Source organism: Podarcis filfolensis, assembly GCF_964270895.1.
Source record: "Podarcis filfolensis genome assembly, chromosome: 5".
NCBI lineage: Eukaryota > Metazoa > Chordata > Lepidosauria > Squamata > Lacertidae > Podarcis > Podarcis filfolensis.
Genome location: NC_139608.1, coordinates 74,077,592 through 74,091,268, shown reverse-complemented (window position 1 = coordinate 74,091,268; position 13,677 = coordinate 74,077,592). Strand labels below are relative to the sequence as shown.

At 41.8% G+C, this 13,677-nt stretch overlaps 1 protein-coding gene across 1 annotated transcript in view; it reads left to right on the top strand.

Annotated features, from left to right (window-relative positions):
• Nucleotides 1-13,677, top strand: part of BICC1 (BicC family RNA binding protein 1) — a 108,497-nt gene that overhangs the window by 77,809 nt on the left and 17,011 nt on the right. Inside the window, exons 5-13 of the mRNA XM_083614597.1 lie at nt 517-675; nt 1,284-1,337; nt 1,883-2,077; nt 3,217-3,468; nt 6,006-6,137; nt 9,455-9,641; nt 10,174-10,332; nt 10,940-11,136; nt 13,243-13,384. Of these exons, the coding sequence (XP_083470723.1) occupies nt 517-675; nt 1,284-1,337; nt 1,883-2,077; nt 3,217-3,468; nt 6,006-6,137; nt 9,455-9,641; nt 10,174-10,332; nt 10,940-11,136; nt 13,243-13,384 (1,477 nt within the window). The remainder of the gene's footprint in view (nt 1-516; nt 676-1,283; nt 1,338-1,882; nt 2,078-3,216; nt 3,469-6,005; nt 6,138-9,454; nt 9,642-10,173; nt 10,333-10,939; nt 11,137-13,242; nt 13,385-13,677) is intronic.

Genomic DNA, 13,677 nt, shown 5'->3' with positions numbered 1-13,677 from the left:
ACCCTCCAGAGGTTGACCACTCTCACCATTGAGCCATGCTTATTGGGGCTGATGGGAGTTGGAGGTCCAGCAACATCAGGAGGGCCACAGATTTCCCAATTCCTGGTCGACAGATGTCTCACAAGTACTTAACCATCTGATAACAAATACAGAAGAATATAGGGGTTTTTGTTGAGCAAGTAACCTTCATTTACCAATTTGTGATATCCTTTTGGAGGGAGGAAGTTTCATTAATCCACCATTTGTATTCAGAACCTTATGCGTTCTGTATCAAAACAATTTTCACCTACTCCACAGTGCTTCACTTGTTAAATTACAGGGCAAAAATATGTGGCCTTTTTTTAATGGCTCTGAAATGTCAACAGTAGAATAGTACTCAGATTTGAAAATGAAAACTGTTCCATTTAAGCTTCCGTTCAGGTTTTTCATAAAGTGTGGGACAAAGGCAACTTTAATATATATATCCTGCATTGGAAGAATGCAATAAAATAAACTTCTGACCTTTCCCCCCTGCAGAGTAATCGAGTCACTCTGAAGATGGATGTGTCCCATACAGAGCATTCTCATGTGATTGGAAAAGGAGGAAATAACATTAAAAAGGTGATGGAGGAAACGGGGTGCCACATCCACTTTCCAGATTCTAATAGAAATAACCAAGCAGAAAAAAGCAATCAAGTGAGTATATATTTTTCATCCGCTGCATTGAGTCGTAATATCCATACATATGAGTCAGGGCTTTGTTCATGTCACTGGCATCTCAAGACGTTTTGCTCATTGAGACAAAAGACATTCCCCCACCCCAGACACCTTTCTGTCCTACTCCCAAGCCTCTTCTGCCTAAGGTGACTGTCTTCAACTTGCCTCTGAATAAGGGTGGCTTTGTTTATGTCCTTGGGCATGAATGAGTATAGAGAGAAACTTGAAGCAATGATTCTTAAAAGTTTTCTCAGCCAAACAAATCACTTGCTGAAGTGATCAGAAAGTATTAATTGATTTTTTATTTCAAATGCAATGGCTGTCGTTGAAATAGCACCTCTTGTGGTCCAGTCTGTTTTGTTACATTATTTTAAAATAACATTTAAGCGCTTCTTGAATTAACTTTGATTACATATCTAATAGGAACCTTGCATAGTTTGAAAAATGTTGCTGTGGGGGAGGGTAGTAAGAAATCAGAACTTCCAATTATGTTTTAAGCATCAAGGATAACCAACAGATGCATAACCGTGAATCACAATGGTAGAATTCATTGTTACAATTTCAATCTTACATTCATACTTCCACAGGTGTCAATTGCAGGACAACCAGCCGGAGTTGAGTCGGCCAGAGTTAGAATACGGGTAATTATCAGATGCTGGTACCTAATTGGTGCCTTCCATTGAGCCCTCCTGGCTCTTTCCTCATGTCCTTGAAATAAGTTTTTTATATAGTTCACTTGACCCAGAAAGTAAAAAACCACCCTGGCTGCTGTCTACTTTGGCGATGCTGCAGAACTGTGTAGTTCTGAGGATATACTAGTTGTAGCAGATATTTACAGGCTTCCTTTCAAACCACTTGTGTTCAGCCTATTTTTATTTGCTGTACTGACAAAGTTATGGACACATTCTGTGGATTAAAGTCCCAGAAGATGCAACAGTTTGTAGATTTTAATATTCACCCTATGTTTCTGGTATCATATCTACCTGTTCCACTGCCAAATAGAGGTGAAATATGATAATTTGATGCTTTCTGATAGAGATTGTGCAATGTAAGATGGTGGGCAGCATAAAATAACATTTAAGGCTGCTTGACTTAGAATTTTGAATATATACCTTCATGATAGGCCAGATAAGTTCTTCCTTGTGTTGAACTTTTGCTGTCCTTTTGTTTCTAATCACTGTTCCAGGAGCTGCTCCCATTGGTGCTGATGTTTGAATTACCTATAGCTGGAATCCTTCAACCAATCCCTGATCCCAATTCTCCTACAATTCAGCATATATCGCAGACATATAATATTTCAGTATCCTTTAAACAGCGTTCTCGGACATATGGGGCTACAGTCATCATCAGAGGATCTCAGAATAATGCTAGCTCTGTGAAGGTAACACCTTAGCTGATACTACTGTGGTTGTACTGAAGGCACAGATGGATGTAGCATCTGTTCTTGTTGCTTTGCTTGGATTTGTGCAGCTGACAGTCCCAGTCAGTAAGGGGAAACTGCCTGTTTCTGCCCAAGAGAAAGGAGTGAATTGTTTAACATAGCCTTCTTTCAATGGTGTGCATATGCATAATGGAAACCGCAGTTTGCGCTATTCTTCAGGTCATAACCCTGCAGTATCCTAGTACAGATAGGAGTTCCATGTGTTACCTGCATATGTTTAGAGACTGAAACTTGAGCCTGTTTCACACATCAGGCTAGGTGGGTAAGATCAATATGTGTTTGAGTTGAGAGGACAGCCGCCGTCTAGCAGAAGGACATGGTTTACCTCTGTGCACTGATCATGCATTCCGATGTGCTTAGGCCTCATAGACTGTGGCCCTTAGTTCTGATCTTGCTAGGTAGCAATTGTAGCATTTTGGGAAAAGCCACATTGGATTGCATGTGTGGACATATTGAGTCTAATGGCAGGCATGCATGGCAGGCCTGGTGACAGGCGGCTAGTCGTGATCTCTGTGCCACATGTGGTATGTTCACCTAATTTATCCAGTTTGGAATATTGTGGAGTACTAAAAGGACGGATCTCTTAGAGAATTTGTTATGCATTCCAACATAAGTGATTTCCTGTGTCTGTCCATAGATGTCATGCAGATGCATCTTTCACCTATTCCATTCATTTTTAATACCAGACAATCAGACTTTTTAGGGAAGCTGCTACTTCCTTAATTTAGAATCCCAATCGGTTGTGGTCAAGTACAAATTGCCACTCCCTGAATTTTAAGTTGTCTCTACTGCACTTGTAATCTACCCTTGCTTAATGCCGTTTTCAGGGTATTTACGTAGGATTTACTCCCATTTTATCCTCACACAAAATATAGCAGCCTTATGAGACTGACTGTGTGTTGGGGAGGAGATAATCTAGTATGGATTGAACAAAATAGAATATATATATTGCAGCACTGGATACACAAGGCTGCATATTAATCCCTTTGCTTTAATTGAGATAAGTCTCATTCCTTTCTGTATGCAGAATATATGGGAAGTAACCTGATACAAACTTTTCTCAAACTTCTTTTAAATAGGAAGGAACAGCTATGCTCTTGGAACACCTGGCTGGTAGCCTGGCTTCTGCAATCCCCGTGAGCACACAGCTGGATATAGCAGCTCAGCATCATCTCTTTATGATGGGTCGGAACGGCAGCAACATCAAGCATATAATGCAGAGAACTGGTGCTCAGATCCATTTCCCCGATCCCAGCAACCCACAGAAGAAATCCACAGTCTACCTCCAGGGCACTATTGAGTCAGTCTGCCTTGCCAGACAGTACCTCATGGTATGTACATTAAAACTTTGGAAATTGTCAAGCAGCAGCAGCAACAACAACACACTGCAATCACAGGGCGATTCACTGGTACTCGAATGATAAGGCTGTAGGTTTGTCAGCAGTTATGCGGTCAATAGGGATCAGCTGCTGTTTCCAGATCTGCAAGACCAGGGGTTCCCAGTTCTCTCTGGAGTGGTAAATCTGTGTCTAGACTGTCTCGCTTCAGGCTGATGTGGATTTGTGTGATTTGAATGCTCCTCCATACAAAAGGAAAATATAAAAAACTGGAATGTTAAAAACAAGGTTTGGGTTTAACCAGTGCTGTTTTTCTAGAAAAAGAGGTGCTGGAACTCACCATGAACACCTCCCTTGTTCCCTTACAATGGCAATGGTGTCCACCTGAGAGGTGCCGAAACTGAGTTCTGGCTGGAAAAAAGCCCTGGGTTTAATTCTCCCTACTTCACTTCTGGTTTCCTCTTGCAGAGGGATTTTTGTGCATGGAGTAGCAATCAGTCATGTGAGCCCAAACCAGGTTTGCCACCTCAGCGAGAACTTGGCATTGAGCATATTATGATTTATATATGTGTTTCCAAACACAAGTGTGTCCCATTCACAGGCTACCTTCTTAGGTGTACACAAACATAATCAGTTCAGTAGGGTTAAGAGACTCTTCAATTAAATTATGCATGATTTAACCAATGTGTTACTAACAAGAAGCCAATGTTGGTCTGTTTTCTAAGTAATTTAAACATGCAAATACCTCAGCACAAAGGTTTGCAAAGATCTGGTGGGAAATTCTAGCGTTAGTAGCTCAAATCAGTGACATTTGAGTTCCAGCCCAAAAACTGTTTACTTGGATTTCATGAACTATGGGTTTTGGAATTTGAGAATTATAAGTACAGGGAATTGATTTTTGAATTCCCATAGCCTAAAACAGCAATAGGGTGGCGCTGTGGGTTAAACCACAGAACCTAGGACTTGCTGATCAGAAGGTCGGCGGTTCGAATCCCCGTGACGGGGTGAGCTCCCATTGCTCAGTCCCAGCTCCTGCCCACCTAGCAGTTCGAAAGCACGTCAAAGTGCAAGTAGATAAATAGGTACCGCTCTGGCGGGAAGGTAAATGGCTTTTCTGTGCACTGCTCTGGTTCACCAGAAGCGGCTTAGTCATGCTGGCCACATGACCCGGAAGCTGTACGCCGGCTCCCTCGGCCAATAAAATGAGATGAGCGCCAGAACCCTTGAGTTGGTTACGACTAGACCGAATGGTCAGGGGTCCCTTTATGTAAAACAGCAATAGTGAGAGTTCAAGTTAGCAGATTTGTAACACACACATCCAGTTGACAAGAACTAACATAACCATTCTTTCTTTCAATGCTTCAAGGGAGTGCACATATAATGGGATGGTAAGTTATCTATAATATGTTGTTAATGTTGACTATCCAACTAGTAGTATTCAATGTGGAGGAAGAAATTTAATCTAGAACTATCCTTTTTAAGAAATGCTCATAGAGAACACCATAAGGGATACTGATTAGTTTCTATGTAAGAATGACAGAAAGCTTAAATTAAAAAGCCCCTTTTTAATGCTCAGAAGAGCAGCAGAGTTTTTTTTGTATTTTTAAATATAGTGAACAATGATGAGCAGATAAAGTACAAGGATGATTTTTTACAAGCATGTCATGCTTATTAATTTTATTTATCTTTCTTCAGACAGTTCAGGTTTTATAAAATAATAATAATAATAATAAAAATGCAACAAGCTAGAAGAAGGCGAAGCATCCAAAGGACAAAAAGCCGGTTTAAAGCAGTATAAAATGGCATGCCTTAAAAGGCCTTCGTGAATAAAAAATACCTTCAGTCAGCTCAGTGCTAGGCAAGCCTTTTGCAGTGAAAGGAGCTCTAGAATCTGAGTGCCGCTGCAGACATAAGTGTCTCCCCAGCTCACCTCAGATATTGGGGGCAGAGATGCAAAGAAAGGTTTCTGAGGAGGATCCCTAGAACTGGGGAGATCAAACCATTAAAAACAGCATTTTGAATTGAGCTTAGTAATTGACAAGAAGCCAGTGCAAGTGTCTGGCCAGATGAGTTCCATGCACCCTTTCCTAGTTTGTGTAGAACATGGCAAGTAGATTACTAACTGAAACTGGCCATCATCCAGTCCATTACCAGTCTCAGACAGTGGTTCCTTAACCCCCGCCGTCTCACCTGCATTTAATGAGAGGAAGAAATATAGTTGGGTGACAACACTACTTCCCAAATACCCTCTCTCAGTGGCTTCCGGTGTTAAATAAGAAAGCTTCATTGCAAAATTAAATATGTCTTAGTTTTTAGGTTCTTGTGTTTTCTTTTTCATTCATTTGCAAACGCAGGAAATGTGTGAACCGATTTTAAGAATCACTAGTGAAAATGGACTGGTGCTGCAATCCTGTACCTCCTTACATAGGAGTAAGCCCCTCCAATTTCAGTGGCACTTACTTTTGAGTAGGCACTTGTAGGATAATGCTCTGCTTGCCTGTTGATATTGGGTTTTGTGTTTAATCTTTCAGGGCTGCCTTCCTCTTGTGCTGATGTTTGATATGAAGGAAGAAATTGATGTAGAACCACACTTTATAACTCAGCTAATGGAACAGCTAGACGTCTTCATTAGTATTAAGCCAAAGCCAAAGCAGCCAAGCAAGGTTGGTAGAAAACATTCCCTTTTTGTAGGCAAATCAAGCCTTCCTTCTGCAGCCCAGAAATAAACCAAACTAGCTGTTCAGTCAATGGATGTATAGCACCTGAAAACAAGACCTGCTTTTTATTGAGAATTATTTCCTGCATTCACAGAGCACCTCTGCAGCCAGTTTGCACTCTTTAAAAAAAGATAATCTAATGCATTTAGCTCTGAGAAGCCAATGCTTCTAATAAACTAGGAATGTTATGGAAACTCTATCCCCTTTTACCTTGCATGCATACTCAGACCCAGCTCTAGATTGCACAAGCAAGAGGGCTTACTCAGTGGCACTTGGGAAACCAGAAGCTAAGCAGGACATGGTCCCCCACCTATTGCAATGTCTCCACCAAAGAGCCCTTGTGATGTTGGGCTCTGGTGAGAGGCAAGCAAGGCTTTGACCTCTGTTGTCTATGCTTAGAACTCAGAATGTGCCCCATTGGGCCTGTTCATATTTTTCAGTAGTATCTTGCAACTTGAGACTTCACTCAGCCGTGAAACTCACTGAGTGACCTTGGGAAAGTCCCTGTCTCTCAGCCTAAGCTATTTCACAGGGTTTTAAGGATGGGGGAAAAATGAGGAGTGGGGTGATGTGTGCTGCCTTAAGCTCCTTTGGATATAAAGCAGGAAATAAGTATAACAAATTGCTAAACGGGTTGCAAGGCCTGCACAACTCTTGCATGCAGATTTGTGAAATAATGGAAAGAGGAGAAAATATATCTCTTTCACTATTTAATAGGAGAAAGAACTAAACAGGGCAACATCCATCTCGAATCACCACTGGGTAATATCCATCCTATTACCTTGATTTGAACTTATACCATTAACTAATTTGTACCTGGCTTTATTTGAACTGGGACGCAGGTGGCGCTGTGGGTTAAACCACAGAGCCTAGGACTTGCCGATCAGAAGGTCAGCGGTTTGAATCCCCATGACGGGGTGAGCTTCCGTTGCTCGGTCCCTGCTCCTGCCAACCTAGCAGTTTGAGAGCACATCAAAGTGCAAGTAGATAAATAGGTAGATAGATAAATAGGTGGGAAGGTAAACGGCGTTTCCGTGAGCTGCTCTGGTTTGCCAGAAGCGGCTTAGTCATGCTGGCCACAAGACCCGGAAGCTGTACGCCGGCTCCCTCAGCCAATAAAGCAAGATGAGCGCCGCAACCCCAGAGTCGGCCACGACTGGACCTAATGGTCAGGGGTCCCTTTACCTTTACTTTATTTGAACTGGTTTTATCAGACTATCTTTTTTTGGTTTTTTATTTGTGAACAATGAAAACCCTCTTCGTTATATTCCTGGTACTGCAGTAAAGCTTTAATAATAAAGGTTTCCAATGAACATGAGCAGTGTTAGAAACTGAGATATGAAAGCTAGGGGCTAAATGGCACCTTAAGCCTAGGTTATGGGCGCAACAACAGAATGTCTAGGCATACTTTTTTATAACAAGAATACAAAGCTGAAAATGAATGAATTTCAGCTAAAATATTATGTTCATTTTTCACATGATCTAGCCCATGGATAGGCAAACTAAGGCCCAGGGCCCGGATCTGGCCCAATCGCCTTCTAAATCCGGCCCGAGGATGGTCCAGGAATCAGCGTGTTTTTACATGAGTAGAATGTGTGCTTTTATTTGAAATGCATATCTGGGTTATTTGTGGGGCATAGGAATTCGTTTTGTTTGTTTGTTTTCAAAATATAGTCTGGCCCCCCACAAGGTCTGAGGAACAGTGGACCGGCCCCCAGTTGAAAAAGTGTGCTGACCACTGATCTAGTCCTTCTTTGGCCCCCCCCACCCCCCAATATTCTTAAGAGGGTGTCTTATCCAGTCTTCAGAGAGTAACTGGAAGTGGGGAGGCAGAAAAAGGTCCCCCTTTCCTTCCACTCTGCAGTTTTAATCTGAAATCTTAGGCACAGTACTGCACCCAGAGCTCAGAAACAGCTCACACTAATGAAATTCCCCGTCACAAAATACGCCTAGAACAATGGGAGTTTCGAACACTGAACATGAGGTTTCTAGTTCATTCTTATGTTGTTTTAGAGATACAAGCAATGCAAATATAGAAACCCAAGCAAGGGAAGAATTGTCAGGTGTTTGTAAAAACTGCATATAGTGGACATTTTTACTAAAATTTCAGGCTGATTGTACCTGATGTGAGAATGCTGTTGCACAACTAATGCCCATTGCAATGCAGTCTGGGTTGGAAGATTAAATGATGGAATAATTCCTTGAGCTCCCCACCACGTGGCCAGAATTTGGTTTTCCTTAACCAGAGCTTCTGGAAGTAATGACATGGCAAAGTTAATAAGGCTCTGAGCCTGTAGTGTAGCAGTTGCATTCACCATGCACATATTCAGTTCAAACTGGCAAAATATGTTGTTTACATCAATTGATCTCCAGGTCTCCTGTAGATTGTAGATTTAATTCATGTTGGTAACTGCCTCCCTCTTCAGAGACAAGTAGAAGTACCAAAGGATAAATTGTTTTCAATATGTGCAATCTTAAGTTATGTGACTAGAATTGGAAACTTTGAGCAGGGCTATGCAGAATTTCTGGTTTGTGAGTGAACCTTGGTTTGCATTAACTACACTGACACATTGCACATGTAACATTGTTAGCTTATGGAGGGGAAACAGCCTGAGTTCACGAGGCTGGGAGTGGGGGTGGATGCAGGATATAGGGGCTCAAAAGGCATGAACTTGAGAGGGAGAATAATCAGTAGCATACACGGTTTGCAGGCCTTCATCCTAAAATGGATAGAAGGAAGATTTTAGCTCAGATACAAGCAGCATTTTGGTTGTTGGCAAACCTTGCTCTGTGATCGAAGATTGGGCAGAAAAGAGGATGCTGGAAGTTGTGGACTCCATTAAGGCTGACAGGATCTCACTTTTCCTGTGTATGTAAAAACGTAGATTTGATACCAGAACTATTTAGTGTAATTCTAAGTAGTTGCAGGAGAAATGAATTTTTTACATAAACACTTGTCCCATTTTGAAAGATGATAAAACATACACATTATTTAAATAATTGTGTTTTATCTTGTAAGGGAGAAAATAAACAAGGCTCGTTGTACCATCCCTGTGTTCCACAGTTCTTCCTTTAGAAAAAGGCAAAATGTTAAGTAATCCCTACAAGTTTTGCAGATCTGACTGCTGTCTTTCTATTAATACCAGAGGATGAGTTTGGCTCGAGAGTGGGTTTGTAAACAAATTCCTCTAAATGTTGCCAGTTATCAGAATCCCTTGGAACATTTCATTGCATTTCCTTGCTTGCATGTTTTCTCCTTACAGTCTGTAATTGTGAAAAGTGTTGAGCGAAATGCCTTAAACATGTACGAGGCACGAAAATGTCTCCTGGGCCTTGAAAGCAGTGGAGTCCCCATGGCAACAAGCCCATCCGCAGTCTCGTGTCCTGTTGGCCTCTCATGTCCTGGTTTGGATATCCTGTCCTCAGCTGGGCTAGGACTTACTGGACTCGGTAAGAAGTCTACAGTACTTTACTGCACTCCGAAACTTCACACTATGAATTGGGTTGTGGGACAAGCTGTGTGTTTTAACCATGTATTTAACTGAAGAGGGGTAATGGAAGATATTGAGGGTGGGATGTGAAATAACGGCTTTGGGGCAATGCTGTTGGCAATGAAGGAACAGCTGGGATAAGAGACAAGGATAGGACAGAGTTGGGTGTCAATGGGATTTCTGATTAAAGTACAAGTCCATTGGTGACCAGTTTCCAAAGAGTGTTGTTGACCTTGCAGCACTAGAGTTTAAAGAGAGAGGGAAGTACAGTGCCCCATGTCCAGGTAGCCCCAGCATCACTGAAGGGGGAAGTAGCTATCATGGGAAGTATAGGTTTATGTGGACTCTTCTTTGAAAATGTAAGTCCTCCAATGTGATATTAAAGCAAAATTAATTTGAAGAATTTGATTTGTTTTTTTAAAGCATTTTTTCATTAATTCTGTGCAGGTGCGTGAGGGGTAAGTTACCTGTCTTGCTTTTTTACTTTGTAGGCCTCCTTGGTCCAACAGCCTTGTCTGTCAGCACGTCCACCACACCAAATTCTCTCCTAAATGCTCTCAATAGTTCTGTTAGTCCTTTGCAGAGTCCTAGTTCAGGCACGCCCAGCCCAACATTGTGGGCATCTTCAATTGCCAATACAAGTGCTACAGGTTAGTAGGTCTCATTTGTTTGATTTTAAAAAAAAAACTTGAACTTTTGCATAGTGAACGGTAAAAAATGTTTTTAGAAAGAAGCATGGGATCCAAATTATGAAGAATTCCCAAGTTCCACAAAGGATTATGGCAGAGCTTTCCCAACTTTTCATGTTGTTGACACACTTTTTAGACATGCATCATTTTACGACACAGTAATTCAGTGAAGCTTACCCACTTCCAGCCCCAGGAGGAGCATGGGGAGCGTTCGAACAACACACCTACACATTGCAGCCAACACACTAACGTGTCACGTTACAGTTTGGAAAGCTGTCATTTATAGCATTAAAGTGATGTGATCAATTTTAAGTATCTTCGTTGTAATGACCTTCTTTACAGTGGAGTATCCTAGGATAGAGCACTTCCTTTGCAGAATGTTCCAGGTTCAGTCATTGACATTTCAGGTAGTAGGACGGTGCCATAGAGAGATGCCGGCAGTTGAGAAAAAGCTGTAGTGGAGCAATTGCCTGGCTGTCTGTAATTGCTGCTCTATTTAATTAAGATTTTGTGCATGACTGCAATTTAGAAATGTTACTGATCTAGAAGTTGTTACATTTTCTTTCAGGCTTCTCTGCTATTCCCCACCTGATGATGCCATCTACTGCCCAAGCCACTTTGACCAGTATTCTTCTATCAGGAGTGCCAAACTATAGCCAGAACACGCCATCTCCCCCTCCTGGCTTGACCCCTGTCGATATTCATGTCAATGGCATGCAAGCGGAAAACAAGAAAAGCTCAGCTTCTCTAAATGGTCATGTAAAGGTAAATCGACTTAGGCTACAATCCTAAGCATTCTTCGTTGAGAGTATGCCATTGAACTAAGTAAATATGCTTAGGATTATGCAGTCAATGCATGCTGAAAATATAAGTAAATTATCATTTAGACAATAAAAACCTTATGTTAAAATCTTATGTTAAAACAGCAAGCAGAACATAAAAAAATCTCCTGCCTTGATTAATTAGGGCACTTTGTCAATCTAATGGTTATAAACTGTAACACAGCAGGTAAATGTGGAGATTGTGGTCAAACATTAATTTATATATCTCCCTCTGTACAGGTGGGACAAATCTGAGGTGGGCACCTTTTTACTATTTACAGGCTGGAAGTAAGTCTGGGGTCTGTGTGCTCCCTCTCCTCCTACAGTGAAGCTGCCAGAAAGAGGTTGGAAGCTTTAGGTTTCATTTTTATTTAAACACAGTTTAGTTGCATGTACCAACCCAGACAAACTGTGGTTAGTTATAAGGATGATTTGCTGAAACCAGTCAACTTCATATACCATGGTTTGATGTTGGCTTGTTTCAATAAATAATAGTTTAGACTAACCACAGTTTTTCAGGATTTGGACATAAAGCTGAGTTGCATTTAAATGAAAATGAACACTTCTGATCTCATTACTGTACTGAAGGAGAAGAGAAGGAGGAGCATATGAGACCAAGGCTTTTTCACTTGTTAAACCATAGTTTAACATAGCATCCAGATGCAGCCACAGAGTTGGTTGTATTTTAAGTCCCATTTGAAATCAGTTCAAGCCAGCTAAAGGTCTCACTAATGTCACTAGAAAGCAACCAACCAAGCAATTTTGTGTTCAATCACTTTGGCACAAAGATAATTTTCAACAGTGACAATCTGAACTCACAGTATTGGAAGAGTGCATCAGTGGATGGCTTCTGTGGGGCATGACAAAAGTCTTCTGTGGATTGTTGTTGTTTAGTCGTTTAGTCGTGTCCGACTCTTCGTGACCCCATGGACCAGAGCACGCCAGGCACTCCTGTCTTCCACTGCCTCCCACAGTTTGGTCAAACTCATGTTCGTAGCTTTGAGAACACTGTCCAACCATCTCGTCCTTTGTCGTCCCCTTCTCCTTGTGCCCTCAATCTTTCCCAACATCAAGGTCTTTTCCAGTGAGTCTTCTCTTCTCATGAGGTGGCCAAAGTATTGGAGCCTCAGCTTCACGATCTGTCCTTCCAGTGAGCACTCAGGGCTAATTTCTGATAATAATCTTCTGTGGATTAGGGTCAGACATAAATATTCCATTCAGTTAAACTATGCTTGATCTTGGGAAAAGAGTGGGTGTGCTATTTGCTGGGAAAGGCATCTGGGTAAGCAGGGGATGACTCTAGTGGTGTCCTTGAGTGTACATATTGTACTGCCATTCCCTTCTAGGAGAGTTGCTAAAGTTCTGCTCCTTGTGACATTGCTTGCAAGCCAAATCCCCTGTTCCTGACATTGTCCTGGTTTGCATTTCACTTTAAACCATAGTTAAAATAAACTGTGGTTTAATGTGAATGGACAGAATTCTAGCGCGTGCAGCCAAAATCACGGGTGCTTTGCTCCTCTCTTGCTGGGAATCAAGCCGTGCTCTGGCTTGTTGTGTCATCTGAACCTGGTTTCGTCATTTATTTCTCTCCGAAACATGAATTGGAAGCCAAGGTTTGTTCCTGGCCTAATGCTTGTGGTTTGTTTGGGGGAAAGAAACCATGACCCAAGTTTGGATGACATGATAAGCCAGACCATGGCCTGTTTCCCGGCAGCAGCAGGGGAGGAGTGCAGCACCCAGGATTTCAGCAGCATGCAGTAGCACACAGCTTTTTCCCATTAAACCACAGGGGTTTTGTTTTGTTTCAAACTATGGTTACTTTTCTGTGTTGTGTGAAACGTGCCATTAGGTTTTCTCATCTCCACCCGGGCATCTCTTTCATGACAGGCCCTGCTCTGTATGGGCACCCCTCTTGCCATTCATCAAAGGACTTTTGCTAGTGTAAATGCTTAAGTGTAAACTGCTCTTTTTTGTTGTTCTCAGTGGATCTTTTTCAATAAAATGTTTTATAGTTTAAGATTATGACTAAACATTCTTGCGACTATTCCAGACCTCAGCTATGAAATATACTGCACTAACTGCTGCATCACTTGGTGAAAATGTATTGGGTCCAAACCACAGCGATCCATCCAGGCAGACAAATAGTCATAGTGCCTCCGAACAAGTGACCACCAAGGCAAATGCTGGCGAAGGTATAATCAAATAAGCATTTGTGCTTTCTCAGGTTGCCTTATCCTCTCAGATGGGCAGGGTTACCTCTCCTCCTGAGAGATTTGGGATAAGCTTGTATTTTAATTGGTGATGAATCATTCTAAACACCAGCTGAGTAAACGGCAAGCTAAGCGACTAAGCAGATAGGAAGAAATTAAGAAGGAGCTGCCAGTTTCAGCAGGATTCCCAAGTCGTCGTCATGCTAAATATTGAAGAGATGTTCAAGTTCAAATAGCTGGCCGAGGGTTGCCGTTAAATCCATTGTCACTCATCT